This window comes from Cupressus sempervirens, chromosome 10 (genome assembly GCF_028749045.1).
Source record: "Cupressus sempervirens isolate cs-2001-9-10 chromosome 10, ASM2874904v1, whole genome shotgun sequence".
NCBI classification, from domain to species: domain Eukaryota; kingdom Viridiplantae; phylum Streptophyta; class Pinopsida; order Cupressales; family Cupressaceae; genus Cupressus; species Cupressus sempervirens.
The window spans coordinates 380,774,004-380,792,127 of record NC_143127.1 but is presented as its reverse complement, the minus strand read 5'-3'; the positions used below and the strand labels follow the sequence as shown (position 1 = coordinate 380,792,127).

General features: G+C 35.4%; 1 protein-coding gene across 1 annotated transcript in view; it reads left to right on the top strand.

Moving 5' to 3' along the window:
• LOC149534263 (uncharacterized) overlaps positions 1 to 17,399 on the top strand; it is a 51,412-nt gene extending 34,013 nt beyond the window's left edge. The window contains exons 6-8 of the mRNA XM_089807007.1: positions 14,741 to 14,926; positions 15,092 to 15,152; positions 15,286 to 17,399. Coding sequence (XP_089663133.1) covers positions 14,741 to 14,926; positions 15,092 to 15,152; positions 15,286 to 17,045 — 2,007 coding nt within the window. The 3' untranslated portion in view covers positions 17,046 to 17,399. The remainder of the gene's footprint in view (positions 1 to 14,740; positions 14,927 to 15,091; positions 15,153 to 15,285) is intronic.
• Positions 17,400 to 18,124: the final 725 nt, after the last annotated feature.

The window sequence follows — 18,124 nt, the reverse complement described above, 5'->3', positions numbered from 1 at the left end:
TTTTCCTTAGCAAAAACCTCAATGGGTGACATCTTAGGAAAGATTACCATAGACACAAATAAAATCAATTATTTTCCCCAAATTCAAACCTGCTTTGATACCATGTTGAATTTTGTTAGTATGTATATTTTATTCAATTTGTTGGAGGAAGACTCATTCTTCCTTCAAAGATTTATGTTGGTGGTGCCTTGTCACCAAGGGGCACCACTTTTCCATAATAATCATATTATGGTATAATTATATAATATAATATAGTAATTAATAATAAATATAATATATAAATTATAATTATCATTAATATAATAATTATATTTTCAGTTTAATTTATCATTAATAAAATAGTTATATTTTTCATTTAATGAAATATATAATATAATTATTGTCAATACAATAATTATATTTTCACAATCTTAATGTTATCTATGTTGCCCTGAAGGAATCTAAACATGGCTACAACAAAATCAGCACATTTATTAAGTTATTAGTTCTTATTAAGAACTCTCTAAGGGTTTTCTCAATGACCCCTTTGTGTTCTAGCCTACCTTAGAGAGCCACTCCACTCCACCTAGACATTAACAAAATCATCTTGTATCAGGAAATCAATGTAATTAATGCAAGTGAGACTCAAAGTTTAAAAGTCGTGAAGAGATAAGCTTGACTGTTGTTAGCCAACAAGAACGTTCTCTTGAGATCTCGTCAAAGAGGCATAGTCCAACTATGCTCTAGGATGTAGTCTAAACACCATACATGGGCATATCATAGCGATCACAACAAGGTAAATGCAAGGGCTAAAAACACAAGATGCAAAAGACTTGAAAAGCTCTTAGCTCCATTTGTAAAACAATGAGCACTCAATTGGTCCTTGACCAAGAGTACATGTTTTGTGGGATATGTCCAAGAGGCATAAATTTATAGGCTAGGGTGTGGTGTCAACAACATTACCCAACCAATTACAATTGCACACTCAAAATGCAAAAATGAGCCATAAAATAGAAGTAGAAGCATATGCATTGTAGTATGCCCACGTCGCCCAAATACCAAGGAAATAGTCTTGAATCATCTCTTAAGTAACATTTCACATACTAAATCTATTACCCCACAAAACAATCATTCATTAGAACAAACATATTACACCTTACAAAATGCTCATTGGACCAAAAACTAGTCCAAAAACAATTTTGCCACTAAAGCCATGAAAAAAGTTTCAAAAACCGAAAAACTAAAAGTAGCTTTTGGTTCCAATTATTCCCAACACCACAAAAATGCATTTATTCCGATTTGTATCCTTTCCCATAATTTTGGGCATTGTAACACATCGTAGTATTTTACATTCAAATTCAAATTCTCAAATACATACGATAACCCATAAGTTAATTGCGATAATCAACAAGCCAACAGATGAGGAAATAAGAGAGGTAAGAGAGTCCCTAACTCACCAAGGAACAAAAATACTCAAATTTAAGAGAGGTAAGAGAGTCCCTAACTCACCAAGGAGCACAAATACTCGAATGAAGGATGGTAATTGAAAACTTGACAAAGTTAATTAGAAAGTTAGACAAAATAATGCAATCTTGTCATGGTTCCAACTGACCGGTGCCCTAAAAAACCACCAAAACAATCTTTCCCAACCAACAAAAGATCAACTGCTGAAAAAGAGGGTTTGAGCAAATTTTTGAATTCCAAAATGCACGAATAACAAAATGAGTTCTGATTTCAAATTGTAAAGTCACATTTTTCTCAATAGTGAAAAAGCTAGATAAAAGCCATTTAACTAATAATTAAAATCCCAAAATGAAATAAGTAAGTAACCAAAAACCCAACATGGTTAAATCAAATCAATCACATAGAAATGGAATAGTACTACGGTAAAATTGCTGACAAATGTATATTTAATCATAAACAATAAAAATTGACGTAATAATTTACAACTCACTACAACAATTGCAAATACTCTATATCCACATACAGAGACTGGTCTAAAACAATAATGCAAGGTCTTTTTGTGAGTGTTTCACACCATTGCCCCATTTCAAATAGGTACTTCCTCTTTTTGTTTAGTAGTGACATATTTATCCCAGGTAGTTCAAGTTTGGTGGCAAATTTCAAGTCTCTCAGTCTAAGAGATGAGTTTGAGTAACTTTGGCTTGTTAGGGAGTAAAGTCAATCATGGATATGAGTGAGAGCAGAGCCAAGCTAGTCAAGAATGTGGAATTGAATTCAAGAGACTTGTGATGAAATGAATTGTCCAAAGTGTAAAAGGATCAAGGATGCAAATTAAGAAGAGACAAAGTTTTAACCTCAAAAATAACACTGATGGAAGTCTGCTGATTACTGAAATTTGGCTGCCTGCATTTTTTTAGGATCTCCCAAAATCTAGATTCTCCATAATAACTCCTAGAATTTTGAAACCACTCTTAAACATCTTCATAGTATATACATTAAATATAATTTGAAGTATAAGGACTTATTCTTAAATTTTGTATTTTATGTTCCACCATGACGACAGACACACATGCCAACTTGGACTAAATGTCCAAAGAATCCAACCTCCAAATTTTGCCCATGTAGGATTGAGTTGTAAAAGGTGAGCATAAAAGACGAAGTGAGAAAGTGAGTTCTTTGAGCAATGGTAACTTTAGATGTTGTCCAATCTCAGGTCAATTCTGACCAACCTCAGGTCAGTTCTGACCTAGGCTTGGTCAAAACTTGACTAGGGCTTGGACACATACACCAGCCCTTCCCATACTTGTTGTCCTTCATTTCGAAACTTAAAACATTGCCTTGGCTTTGATCATGAGTGAATGATGCTTGGTTGAAATTTGACCAGGGCTTGACACATACACTAGCCCTTACCATACTTGTCGTCCTTCATTTCATAAATTAAAACAATTTGCCTAGACTCTTACATTTGTAAGAGAATGATGCAAAAGAGGGAAATTTTAAGAAAAATAAGGTTAAGAATCTGAATGGTAAAGACTTGGAACTTGTCCAAGAAGAGGTGGGGATTTGATCTCAACTTGGACAAGGCTGTACGATTCCAACTTGACCATGCACAAGTCATGTCAACTTCTTGAAATAGGATTAAATAATAAACAATATTAATTAAATTAAAAAGTACAAAAGAAATTAAATAGTAGCTAAGTTAAACAAATAATTAAAGGGCATGAATTGAAAAGTTGCATCTCCTTCAAATGAGAGGTACAAAAGGGAGAGATGAGAACTTCATTAGAGGAAAATAAGGGAAGGAGGAAGAAAGAGTGGAGCATATGAATGAAGGAGGTATTAAAAGAAAGGAAAGGAAGAAATTAAGGAAGTGACATCAAAAGGTGAAAGATTCAGACTATTTGTAAGGGCTGTGACTCTTTGAAATGGTTATAATTATAAAGGTTTTGAATCTTTGAAAGGGTTATGATCACGAAGGATTGTGACTCTTGCTAAAAGGCATACATCAAATAAAATGGGAAAGAAAGGAGTAGAGGAGATCTAATGCAGGTTTAGAGCAGAAGTATGAGGGATATGAAATAAGACTTGAGAAGGAAGAAGATAACAAGAAGAGAATATGCAGATCTTAAATGGGATATGTGGTGATTTGAAAAGTAGTAAAGATAGATTTGATTGGTGAGAGATAGGTGAAGATTAAATATGGAGTGAAAAGGGCAATAGTTGTTGTCAAACAAATGTATCTTTTTATAACTTAAGTGTGTGACCCTTTCATAACAACATTAGCAAAAGAAAGTGTGTGACTCTACACTCAAAGGAGATATTAAGGAGAAGGTTCCATATGAAGAAATAAAAAATGGAAGAACAAGTGGGAGAATGATATATTATTCTCAAAGACAACATTGAAAATTGGAATTTAGACCTTGCGAGATAGGTAAATCCTACAGTGGAAAGGACCACGTTGCATCATATGAAGGCAAGGGATAGTTATGTGGTGAAATGGGTCATGCTACATCATACACAGGGAAGAGCCCTATTGTGGAACAGGCATGCAGTACATCATACAAAGACAAGGGAATAAGGCTTGGAGTGAAATGGACCGGGTTACATCATCAAAAAGCAAGAGTCGTGCGGTAGAATGAACATGAGCTACATCATGCAAAGGCAAAGGAATAAGGCCTGCAGTGAAATGGGCATGAGTTACATTATACAAAGGCATTATTTGGAATCCATAACCATATAGACAAATTATATTACACTAACAATATAGTTAGTATGCATATGGAAGATTTTTTGTCAGAATCCTTAACCATATAAGCAGATTATATTAGACTAACAATATAGTCAGTTTTTGTATACTTATTCCTTATTTAGTGTTCAAAAGACCTATATCCTAGTTTACCTTGTTAAAATGCATTTTATAGCCATCCTACAATTCTCATTTTGATGGAATTTAAGATTAGGGGACATTACAAGTGGTATCAAAGCATGTTCCTTCCAGCTTGAGGGGCATTATGATGAATTAATTGCCCCAAGAGATGAATCTGGTCCCAATTGGACATTCCTACCTCATGTTGGGCAAGTGGACTATGTCTACATATATACATATTTATGCTTTGTTTTGTCATGCATATGCATTGTGCCTAGTTATATTCATATGTCTATTTTGGGAATGCTACATGTTTGCATATATCCGTGTGTGCTTCATATTTTTATGTGTTTGATACATGTCTGGTTCATAACTAACGTGTTTCTCTGATAAAACCATTCGAAATTATGATTGATTGAGGAAAAACAATCTTGGAAAGGATATACCTGTCATGTCTCCTCAAAATAGGATTAAATAATAGACAATAATAATTAAATTAAAAATATAAAAGAATGATATTAAAATAATTAAATATTAATTATGTTAAGCAAAAGGTCAAGTGACATGAATGGAAAAGTTGTGTCCTTCAAATGAGAGGTACAAAAGGGAGAGATAGCTTCATGTTAGTTTGTGGTGATTGATGAGTGAAGTATTGTACATACTCCATAATTCCTCGGTGGAGTTCAGGGCCGGGTTAGGCCTCGAGTAGGGGTTTGGGGGCTGGCCTACATCCTTGAGAATTTTTTTGGGGGGCTATTTTATTGGCATTTTTCAGCCAACATGTTGTAACTAATTTTAACCCTAAAGCGACAAAAATACTTGTATAAAATGGCTTAGGGTTAGGGATTTCATGTGTAATGCGATAATAGCTTATTGCAACGGTATTGAGTTGTAAGGGATTACAGATTGTAATCATGCTGTAATCACTGGCTAATAAAATATTGGACTCGCTGTTGGTGGAGATAGCCTAGGGACTCGGTGAACCACGTTAAATCTATGTCTTGTGTTCTCTTTTGTGTGATTTATTATTTTATGATATTGGTTATATTTGCATGTAATTGTTATTTCCATCTCTTTAAATCCTAACAAGTGGTATTAGAGCCTAGTTGTTTTAATTATCCTGTGTAGGAAAGTCTCACGGTTGAGTGGTAGCGATGGCAAATGAGGGTAAGTTGAAGATTGAGAAGTTTAATGGGCAAAACTTTCAGTTATTGAAGATGCAAGTGGAGGACTATCTTTATTAGAACGATTTATGATGGCCATTATAAGGAAAAACTAAGAAACAAACCGTTATGACAGATGAGGATTAGGAGATTTTGGACAAAAAGGCACTTGGAAGTATTCGTTTATGCCTGGTGCAATTGGTGATGTTTAATATTACAAAAACAAATACGGCCGAAGAGTTGATGCAAACCCTAGTGAAATTGTACGAAAAGCCCTCCACTTCAAACAAGGTATTTCTCATGAAGCATTTATTTAATATAAAGATGTCAGAATGTAGATCTGTTGCAGATTATTTAAATGAGTTTAATACGGTTACTAGTTAGTTATCTTCTGTGAATGTTAATTTTGATGAAGAAATTAGGGCTCTCTTGATTTTGTGTTCTTTGCCTGAAAGTTGAAATGGTTTGGTCATGGCCATGAGTAATTATTTTTTTGTGTCTAATACCCTAAAATTTGATGATGTGATTGATGTTATTTTGAGTGAGGAAACTCGTAGAAAAAGCCCAATTGGATCTACATCGGGAAGTGTTTTGAATGCACAAATCAGAGGCAAAATGATTGAGAGAGGAAACAATTCTGGAAAACGTGGGAAATCAAGAAGAAAATCAAAAGGGAGGAGGTCTCAATGAAGAGGACCAAAAGATTGCTGGTACTATGAAAAACCAGGGCACATGAAAGATTGTTGGACTCGAAAGAACAATGAAGGAGACAAACAAGAAAGTAACAAGGAGGCAAATGTGGTAAGTAATAAATCCGAAGTGAATGCTTTGCTTCTTTCTTTAGAAAGTGTTGATGATTCATGGGTTTTAGATTCAGGGGCTACCTTTCATGCTACTCCCCATAGAAGTATCTCCTAGATTATGTCCAAGGGGAATTTGGGCTTGTTTATTTAGGTGATAATGAAACCTATCAAATTGTTGGAAAGAAAAAAATTAAGTTGTAGAATGGGAATTATTGGCTATTGCAAGTGGTAAGATATGTTCCAAGGATGAGTATGAATTTAATTTTAGTAGGGCAATTGGGTGATGAGGGTTGTGTAGTTACTTTTAATGACAAAAATTGGAAGGTTTCAAAAGGTTCCCTTGTAGTAGCAAAAGGTGTGAAAGTAGGCACCTTATATCTTTGTACATGTCATATTGTTCCTTCTACTTTAATTGTTTTAGAGAAAAATGAATGTTCAGGAATAGTTGCTGTAGTTGAGCAAGGAGAACAAACAGTTGTTGTAGATTCTGATACAACACTATGGCGCTACAGACTTGGGCACATGAATAAGAAAGATATGAAATTACTTCATTCAAAGAAAGTTTTAGTAGGTCTAAAATGTGTCAATATGGATTTCTGTGAAAGTTGTGTATGGAAAACAAAAGAGAGTGAGATTTGTGAAAAGTGGGAAGGAAAAGAAAAATGAGAAATTAGAGCTTGTGCATACAGATGTATTGGGACCAACTCAGGTATCATTATTACATTACATTGTTTATTTCCTTAAACACAAATTTGTGTTGTATTTCAAACTTTTAAGAAATGGAAATGCTTGTTTGAAAATGAGAATGGTAAAAGATTAAAATGTCTCAAATTTGATAATAGTAGTGAATATTGTAGTTATGAATTTGAAGATTATTGCTCCACTAATGGTATTCACAAATAGAAAATTGTTCCAAGGACTCCACAAGAAAATGGAGTGGCTGAACACATGAACAAGACAATAATGGAGCAGGTAAGGAGCATGAGGTCGTATGCTGGGCTGCCCTTAAACATGTGGGTGAAGGTTGTCAATACTGCTACATATTTGATTAATAGAGGTTCCTCTACTCCTTTGGGTTTTGTTATTCCAGAGGAAGCATGGACTGGTAAGAAGGTGAGTTATTCTTTTCTCAACACCTTTGGTTGTGAAACTTTTACACATATAGATTCTGAAAATAGAACCAATAAATGTATATTTGTTGGATATGATATTGATGAATTTGGTTATAGGCTTTGGGATATATTAGACTGCAGACATTCTCACCAAGCCTCTTGGTCTTGATAAGTTTGTCAAATTCAGAGGACAACTTGGTGTTGTGGATAGATTAACCATTAAGGGAGGGTATTACGATATTAGATAGCTTCTATTATTATCCATTATTATTTAATGGTTATCTATTTGTAATGTATTGTAAATATTAGAATGTTTCTAACATTTAGTTAGCCAATAGTTAACCATTAGTTTTCTGTAAGCTAGAATAGAATGCTTCTATTCTTTATGATCGTTTCCTAAAGAAACATCATTCGTTCTTTCTATATATATTGATCTATTGATCATTGTTAATAAGAAACATGTATTTTACCAATTACTTTGTAATAAACTAGAGTCCTGTCCCCACTTTTTGGCAACAGCCTAATAATACCTTTGTTAATATTTCTCTCTAGTGAGCCTTGATCATATGCATCCAAATATAAGTCATGCAATAGATCACATATCCAATCACAATTGACTTTGTCAAACTCAACCGGAATTCCCTCTATTCTAGGTGATTTCCAATTGGCCATTGATCCAATCGAATTCACAATTTTCTCCGTACTTATCACAACATCTAGGGCTTTATAATCTTCAAAAGAGATCTTATGAGGTACCAGTTTCAGGCATTGCTTTAAAGCTTGATCTTTATTGTCATCAAATTCTGAAGAAAATAAATTCTTATAAAATTCAAAGAAAGCATTTTGGATACCTATAAAAAAAGAAGAAAGCGTTTTGATAACTCTGCAATCTTGTGTTAACATTGTTTATTTGGATTTCTTCAATAAGCTCCTTCTTATGCTTAGCCCTAATGATATTAAAAAAGTATTTAGAACCTTTGTCACCCTCCTTGATTCAATTCATTTTAGCTCTTATCCTCTGGCCCTTAATTTTATAGTTTTGGATCCTCCTCAGCTCATTTTTTGTGAGTGAAAGTAATCTTTCCAAATATCAGAATTACCATGCCTCTGAATAGTCAATTCTATATCATTCAGCTGACTTTGAAGGTATTCTTATTCCTTGTGTCCATCTTTGGCATCTTTTTCCCCTACACTCCTAATGGCATCATTAGTATCAGGATCTTTTAGAAGAGAAAAATTCAGTTTGAAAACACTTTGTTGCCTACTTCCTTTGACATAGTACAACATGTCATGCTTGATGATGGAGGCAGAAATGAGGTAATGATCAGACATACTGGTGGGATGTATATCAATGGGGGCCTGACCATTGTGAGCAGAAAAAGAGAAAATAGATCCATCTACATAAAACCTATCCAGTCTGCAGTAGACCCTATGACTACCCAACTAATTGTTGTACCATCTGAACCAAATATTGTTAGTCTTTTTAACTCCTTTAGAGAGGGTCAAGCAATTTGAACTTCCTGTTGAACCTAACCAGAGAAACCGTTCATTACCTTTCCAGGCATGTTTATATCTTCCACTTTTGTCTTCAGGGTACTCTATCATGTTAAAATCCCCTGCGAAGATCCAATTAACATTAGGTTGATTATCAGTTAGCCAATCCCACAATTGAGCCCTTTCTCCGTAATCATTTGAAGCTAAGTTGCCAGATTCTCTCCAGCAACCCTCAGAGTCTGGTTCAGTTCTGTACACAGTCTGGTCCTTGTCAGATTCTCTCCAAATTCTCTTGCAGAGCTACGAATTTGTTTCAAATTCTGTCAGAGGAACCCAGGCAGAATTTGCAGCGAATTTTGAAGAATTTGCTGTCTAGACCTGGGCTGAATTTTTTCTGAGAACATTTTTTAAGACTTTTTAAAGTGGTTTTTGGGTCTCTCAACCCTATTGTGACCGCTAAAAAGACCAAAAAAGATGTTTATATGTCATGTATGCATTTGTGTATGAAAATGAAAACTTGCTTACAAAGGAAATCCAAATTGACAATAGGTGACATCTAAATTGATGATTATAGAGGAATTTCTTAAAAAAGATATGATATCTTTGAATCCAGGAATTCAAATGTGTTCCTCACCTTTTGATATAGCCTGGTTAGAAATGCTCTAACCAATACAAAATAAAAATTCTGATAACTGCACTTGTCTTTTGACAATTCCTTTCATTCTCGAACTCTGCCCATGATATGGAAATATGTTCCATGCATGTGACCAAGCTAGTGTATCAAGTTGTATGTATTGCTAAATGATGCAATTAATGTCCTATTGAACTGAAAGCATAGATTTGGTGGTGTATTTTGCTACGTTCCTTTACTATTAGCTGTTTCAAGTATGGATTTATTTTATGTTGCATACATACACACACATATACATATTTTTAAAAAACTTATTTTTTGTACAAATGGAACACACAACGAATCTGAAGCTAAGCCCAAAAAGTTTTAGATGAATTTTGAACTTGAATCTTGAACTCGCATCCATGCCGGAATCCAAACCAGCAACTTAGATTTGAAGCATAAAGACTGCAAATACCTATCACTGATTTTTCAAATTTGAAAGAAGTCCACAAAGCTTGATTTTAAGGTGATACCGCATTATCAATAATCCTATCAGCCCAATTAGGGTTAATTAACATTGCAACCCTCCCTTTTCCTTTATCATGACCTGAAAAAAGACAAGTAGCAGATTCCCAAAGAAACTTCAGAGTGTTAAATGCATTATATCCTATAACTTTAATTTCTTGCAAACAAACAATGTCTTTATTCCTCAGCCCATTACACCATCTTCTAACAATGTATTTTCTATCAGACATCTCCAACCCCTGTATATTCCAACTATGAATGTTTATAATTAGGGGTTAATTATTTAGAAGGAGATTTCTGATTCTTGTAAAGTCTATTAAAACAATCGGGAATATCTGAGTTGTTTTGTTTGCAACTACCATTATTAGCAGACTGAACTTGTTTATCCATAGTTTCTCTTTTCTAGTTGAGCTTTACTGACAACATCAATAAACGGCTCTTGACCATCACCCTGTATCACACTAGAACTGCCAACAGCTGTATAAGTATTAGAATCCTTAACCAAGATGGAAGAAAGGGTTCCAAGTGAGGATCTTGGGTGAGACAAGGAATTGGAATTGGTCTTTTTTAGTAATTCAGCCCTTTCTTTAATGATTTCTAAGGCTATTTGCTGAAGATTTTTTCTGCTCTGTGGGGTAACCTCGGACTCTGTATGATTAGCATTGCCTGGTAAAGTGCTAGCTAGGTCAATGGATGGATTACCTTCTTTCCCAGAAGCTGGGATGACATCAAAATCTTCCTCGAAAAAATGATTAGCAAGTGTGACAAATTTTCTACCCTCGCTTTCTGAATTAGAATTCCAATTTATGCTATTAGGGTTAGCCTCATTAGAATTAATAGCAACATGTGTTGCTTCCTCTCCCTGCTTTTTATTTCCTTCACAAGGCTTAGACAGATACTCTGAAGAGTACATCTTCTGAGAGCTAAACAAAGCATTTTCATTTTTCCTTTTTAACCCCGGACACTCTTTTTTGGTATGCCCATTCTACTTTCAATGAAAACCTGCTCTAAGATTACCTAATAATGAAATCTCCAAATTGTATTTGTCAGATTCAAAAGCCAGAGACACCCTATCACGAAATCCACCTCCGGATGCAAGGCTATAAGAATTGAGATCCTCTCTGACTGGACTTCTGATCAACCAAGATCAGGAACAAGCTGAGTGCCTTCCAACTTGATGTTGGATAAGCAAGCCATCTGTCCCTTTATCTAGAGACACAGAAACCAAGATCAGCTTCAAAAAAATCTGATTTTGTTGATAAAAATTTGGCAAAATATTTTGAAATTCGCGATTTTGCCAAACATTGTGAAAAGCTGTTGTAAAACGACACTAAAATTTTGTGGAAAAATCAACAAACCCTTGATGCAGTGTTGAGTTCCATACTGAAAAAATCATCAAAAGCTCTCCACTGCTTTAGAAAAACAACATCCATGATATGAAGCGTGGGAACAAGAAGATAAGTCTTTTGAACCATCAAAATGTGCAAAACCTGTGATATGTCAGACTCCTCTGAATTATCATTACCATGCATACGTGATTTGCATAATCAAAAGGGATTTAACAATCTGAACGTGGATCTTCTGGAAATAGTGAGATACGAGGGATTCCGTGGATCTTCCAATTTCTAGTTCAATACTTGTGGGGGCAATCAATGTCTAATACATCACATAGTGTCATGATCAACAATAAAACAAAACAATCTTACAACATAGTCAATGATGTTACCATGTTGATCTAATTCTTGTTCTATCTAGTTCAGGATACGAGTCCTTAAAGATTAGGAAATAGATGGAATCATCAGAGATGTATTAGGATTTTGTCATGACTGACAGACATCTGCTTTTAAAGATTGCCACAAGAGAATGAACAAAAAACCAATGGTACCTTCATAAATGATAAGCTAGTGACCAATAACCTTAATGCATGTAAGTAGCCTAAATAAAGTCAGCTTATGCAAACATAATATTTTTAAGTGCCAAGATGTTTTGAATACAATGGGAAATAATGACAGGTTCAATAAAAAGTTCTTGGGGCAAATTCTCAAAAGACGCATGGACAGATTTAAAGAGCTCTAAAATATTTTTCCAATGTTTCAAAAATCACAAGAAAATGGAGACACGAGAAAAACATTGTGAGCTTGTTATTAGAAAGTGATAAAATGATTTCAATGGGCTATAAAATATATTGATAACAAATTTGATGATGTTACCCACACTAGAAAGTATGCAGAATCAACTTCTTGATGATATTTTGTTTGCAAAAACCTAACATAGTCTGCCAAAGTTATACCATAAAGAAAGAAGCAACTTCTTTAGAGAAAATTAGGGCTTGAAATGGAATTTGCAAGGTGCAAGCTTGAGATCAACAAACAAAATATATCATGCCTTGTTACAGTAATCATTGTGTTGAAAAAAAGGTTGGGGGTTTGAGAGGTCAAATTAATGATGTCAAAACATTTGCTGTTGACATTTGAAAATGGTCATCGGTGAGCAGAAGGTTGTCATCTGAGTTTTGTTGTTGATTGAGTTTTAAAGGTTCTGAATATTAAATTGTTGAGTTTTTAGTTTTGTTCATTGTTCGCTTGTGCCTTTCTGTTGAACTTTTAAGCAAGTTCAATGGCTGTTGAGCACGATATGAATCCATACAATTGTACAAACTTCAATCACCGAACTGCCAGTCATTTAAAGATGCATAGCAGTGTAAGAAATAAAATAGCAAATGCCAAATATTAAATACAGACTACCGGACACTTGAAGTTTTATATATTGAATACTGAATTACTAGTTACTATTAGAACTTAGAATACTAAATAAAATTGTTGAATCTGCAAATGGAAGAGTTATATCAAAAATATGTCAGTAGCACCACATGAATTGCAAACATAGGGACATCAAAATAGAAACTTATGTTCTGATTTTTATTTAGGGTTGCCAGCATAACTAGAAATAATGTTTGTAATAGCAGCTACAAATCCTCAGAAACTGCCCATATTTTATTTGCAAATGATCTTAAATTGTCCTTAAACCAACCAAAATTATATGTATATATCTGATTTGCTTGCAAATATATTAAAAAAGAATTTAAGAAAATATGCTTTTTAAATATCTTGGTACAGGAGACTTCCTGGATATCCACAAGATGCTCAGGGGACTCCTGGGTGTGCCTGCACTTTGGTGGAGGTTGAGTGGCGGTGGGGTATACCAAGTACCTGTACGAAAGTCCATGGGACATCATTGTACTGGAAACTAGGGGCTTTGGGGGGAGGGATGTGTCCTTGTTTTCACAGATTTAAATTGATTGTATGTATCTTTGCACCCATTTAAATTGATTAATGCTAAAGGAGCTAAAGCAGGGTTTTTAAAATGATTGCGTCCACCTTTGCACCCATTTAAACTCAGCTTGTGGAGCTTCCTAGCTCTCCTTCTGTTGGTCATCCATATTCTCTTTCTGTAAGATGGCTGTTTCCTGCAAGAAAATGACCCTTGGTAGTCACTGTAGTTGACTAGTAGTGACTGATTTAAATGGGGCTTTTTGGTTTGCTTTTGAAGCTGTAGATTTCTTGTCAGCTCCATTACTTGGAGCACACTGGCATGGTTTGGTTCCCTTACCCTAAATATTCTGGACAAAGAAACAAATGAGCTTATTGCAGCTTATTCTTTAAGGATCTCCATCCCATTGAAAAATTCCTTCTCTTATCTGCAATTGACATTCTGATTTCTTTTTAAGCTAATTTGGTATTTGATTTCTCTATCACTCACTGAAATGAAGTAACACACACACGAACACACACTTTTCCCCATGATGGCTAGATCTGAGCTCTTATTCCTCTTAAAAAACCCCGACTTTTACACAAATAACAGATACAGAATTCTTCAGCAATAATTTAATTTTATTGTTATTTTTAGTACTTTTTGAATATTCAATTGGAATCTTCCAATCTGATACAATTTATTGGGAAGACACAGCATTGAAATCTGCACACCATTGACCAACTGCTTGTTGAGGGTTTGCATCCTCAAAATGTGCTGATTGTCATGTAGGATGGTTGCCTTCCTGCTCTTGGGAATGAATTATGAAATTGTTTTTTATTTTTTATTTTGAGAAGTACCTTTTTCTTTTCCTCCTAGTGCTTTCTATACTTCCCCAATTAGTGGCAGTTTATTATACTTCAATTCATGGCAGTTAACTGATAATGACCTCCAACCTCAATTGACAGAAGTTAACAGACAATATCACACCTCAATTGCCAAAATATTAACAGATATGTGTGAGACACTCAGCTGCCTTATTCCATTATTCAAGTTTCCATCTTGAAATTAACTATCATTCTAACTAACTGCTACATCCCTGCTGCTAGTCTACTCAATCAAATTTACAGTTTCAATTAAAAAGGGGACACTTGAGACATCAATATGTGGATCAGAGTAATTAAAAAATGTAACTCAATCTTTAGCTTTATTACTGTTTTCAAATAAGCATAATGATATCCAAAAAGTTTAAAACATGTGCTTGTTAAAGAACCAATACATTGCTAAATAGATTTGGTACCTGTTACAAATTTACAATTAAAATTGTTTCATGAAACTATCCTGAATATATATGCCAGTTTATCACTAAAGGCTACAACTATCTTTTTCATTATGTCTGTGTGTCTATATATATATATATATATATACACACTCCATTTGTTGATCGCCAGTGGTTTATTTCCTTTGTGTAGCATCAAGCTGATTGCACAGATACAGGATTGAAAGTTCCAGGAAATAGATTTAAGCCCGTGTTTTTAAAAGAATTATCCAAATTATGGAATAATGTGAAGCCGGATCTTCCATGGGAAAAAGGAGAATATGGACCATCTAACACCTTACTAATTGATGATTCCCCTTACAAAGCTTTGCGCAATCCTGTGAGTTCAAATTTCAAAATCTTTCAGAACAGTAATTGCATAGTAAATTTCAGACATCCTTTGCATGTTAGGGCTCCTAAACTTTCCACTATAGCATTTTTGTTATGTTTTGTGTATCATCTAATCTGTGGGGGTTTTCTTCATGTTGGTCTTATATTCTAACAGCCATATACTGCAGTGTTTCCTGATCCATATAAGGTTTCCAACAAATTTGATGACAGTTTAGGTCAGTATTTCTTGTCAACAAGGTATTTACAATTTATCCAATTATAACTTAAGTCCGTAAAGATGAAAATCAAAACAATCCCGACTCAGCTTCTTTCTTGTTTTAACCTGAAAATCTATATTTTTCTATGTAGGCGGGGCACTGCGGAAATATTTGGAAGGGCTTGCATCTGCTTCAAGTGTTCAGCATTATGTGAAGCATCACACATTTGGACAGCTACCAATCGGCAAAGGAAGTCGACATTGGAGTTTCTTCAGAAATATTCTCTTACCCATGGGAGATTCAGCTACTTACAAGGAAGAGGAAGAGAATGACATGGTCAATGCAGCAACTCCCAATTTGGAAAGGAGTATATCTTTAGGAAATAGTGAAGCTGGCTTACACACTGGCAATGGACAACATTCAGAATCGAGCACATGCAATGGCAAGCGTAAAAAGAAGCGTAGAAATCGTCCAGTTGCTAGCACTGATCAATCTTCTGGTCCTTGTATGGAAGAAGAAAATGGTGTAGTGAATGTGGCAATGCTCAATATGGAAAAGAATAGAACTTTGGAAAATAGAGAAATAAATTTACAGTCTGGCAATGGACAACAGTCAGAATCAAGCTCGCGGAGTGGCAGGCGAAAAAAGAGGCACAAAGCTCATCTAACTAGGAGCACAAATCAATCTTCAGTTCCTGATATGGAAGAAGAGAACGTCATGGTCAACATGGCAATGCTTGATATGGAAAAGAGTATATCTTTGGAAAATAGAAAAGTGAATTTACAGTCTGGCAATGGACGACAGTCAGAATCAAGCTCACGGAGTGACAAGTGGAAAAAGAAGCACAAAGATCGTCTAGGTACTAGGACCGAAGAATATTCAGTTCCCGGTAAGGAAGAAGAGAACAGTATTGCCAATGTGGCAATGTCCAATATGGAAGAGAGTTTAGAAAATAGAAAAGAGAATTTACTGTCGGGCAACAGACATCAGTCAGAATCAGGCTCGCGGAGTGGCAAGCGGAAAAAGAGGCACAGAGATGGTCTAGCTTTTAGCACCAATCAATCTTCAGTTTCTGGTATGGAAGAAGAGAACAGTGTCATCATTGTGGAAAAGGCAATCAAGAACAAGGACAAGGCAATGGCTACACAAACTGATAAAGATCGTTGTGGCAGTGGACAACAGTCAGAGTCAAGTTCGCGGAGTGGCAAGCGGAAAAAGAGGAGCAGAGATGGTCTAGCTACTAGCACCAATCAATCTTCAGTTCCTGGCATGGAAGTAGAGAACAAGGCAATGGCTGCACAAACTGATGAAGATCATCGTGGCAACAAGCCTTATACAGTAACAGGTAGAAAATTTCATGATCACAATGGTTTTAGATATGGAGATAAAGGTCATCATAATAAGCCCGTTCATTTTAGAGCAAACTCTCATTTGAATTCCAATCGCTGGACTTCCAGTCATGCCCCAAAAAGTAGTTATGGTGGCAGCCAAGCTTCTTATTTCCCAGGAAGACAGTTCGAAGCAGACCAGGGACATAAAAATGGCTTTTATACCAGCAACAATATGTATTGTAGAAATGCCGTTGATTCAAACTTTCCCCCACACCAGTTGGAAGGTTATATAAATGATGGACAAGATCGATGGCACATGCATGGTGGTTATAACTTTCAGCATGCACCCCCTCAGCCAAGTTATAACCCAAGTCACACAGTGTATCCATTAGTTCAAAGCTATAATCGAACCCAGAGAGCCACAGAATTCCGATGCCCCATTACGCAACCTCGATTTCCAAGTTCTCAGTCACATGTGCAGGTGCCTGCAACACATTATGGCACTCAGTATCAATGCCATGGCAGCAATTTTCAATATAATAAGAACAAGTCCAAAAGTAGACATAGTGGACGTAGGTAAGACTAGAGAGCAATCTAATTTTGAATGTTGTATTAATGGCACAACTAACCAACATGCATTTTGAAGTTGGGGTTCACAAGATCATCCACATATGCGCTTTTTGGATCAGTGGTGAGCTTCGTGATTATTTGTAACAATCTTTTGTGAAATGAACAAGATTGTTTGAAGAGTTGGGTCATAATAGTAAAGTCAAAGACATTTATAATAGCATGATTCAGGTTGTTGAAGAGATTTCTTGTTATTTCCCAGCAATGGCCTTGGTTGCATTGAATGGGGGAGTCATTTGAGAGTTTCCAATGTAATTTGATCAAGGGGAAGTATTTGAAGTCAAAATTTTGTTAATTTTCATGAAAAGTTGCAGTTGTCTGACTAGAAGATCTTATCCTACTGAATATTCTGAATCCTAGCTACTTTTAGATCATTTGCATATTTTCTTAACAATATTAAAATGAGATTATCAGGTAACTAGGGGCTAACACAACCATTATGTCCCACTGTAGATTTTTCATTTGTGTTCTCCTTGCAATCTTAGATTGTTTTGTACTCCAGTGTCATGCCCCTTTATTTTGGCTCCGTCTTTAGGCCGGTCCCATATGTAACTTGTGGCGAACTTTTCCTTAATGAGGACCTATGTGCAACTCGTGGATCCATTTGCATTTTGCCTCCATTATTTGGGTTACTGATTTAAATAATAGGTCCACAAGCCCAGCTACAATTACATCATCCCAAGGCAACAGAGTTAGGGATGGAGACCTTTTACCACGCATATCTTCTCAGGTCTGAGATCATGTTGCTCTAGCAAACCGAAACACCAGGATTGACGTCACTTCTGCAAGTGATAGTGTTGAAAATCACCAGGGAAGCTAGTGATTTGTAAGGAATTGGAGCTTGAGTAAGCTGGGTCCAAATATTAGATGCAAAGTGGCTGTCATTACTGGGCCTGCCATCACAGACATTGGTGATATTTTTTAAAGTTTCAACATGGGAACTGAAATAAGAAAATACACTCTTGAGTATGCTAGGGTGCTACTAAAGCTCAGAAATTCTATTGTCCACTTCTCTATTGTGATCTTTTATTT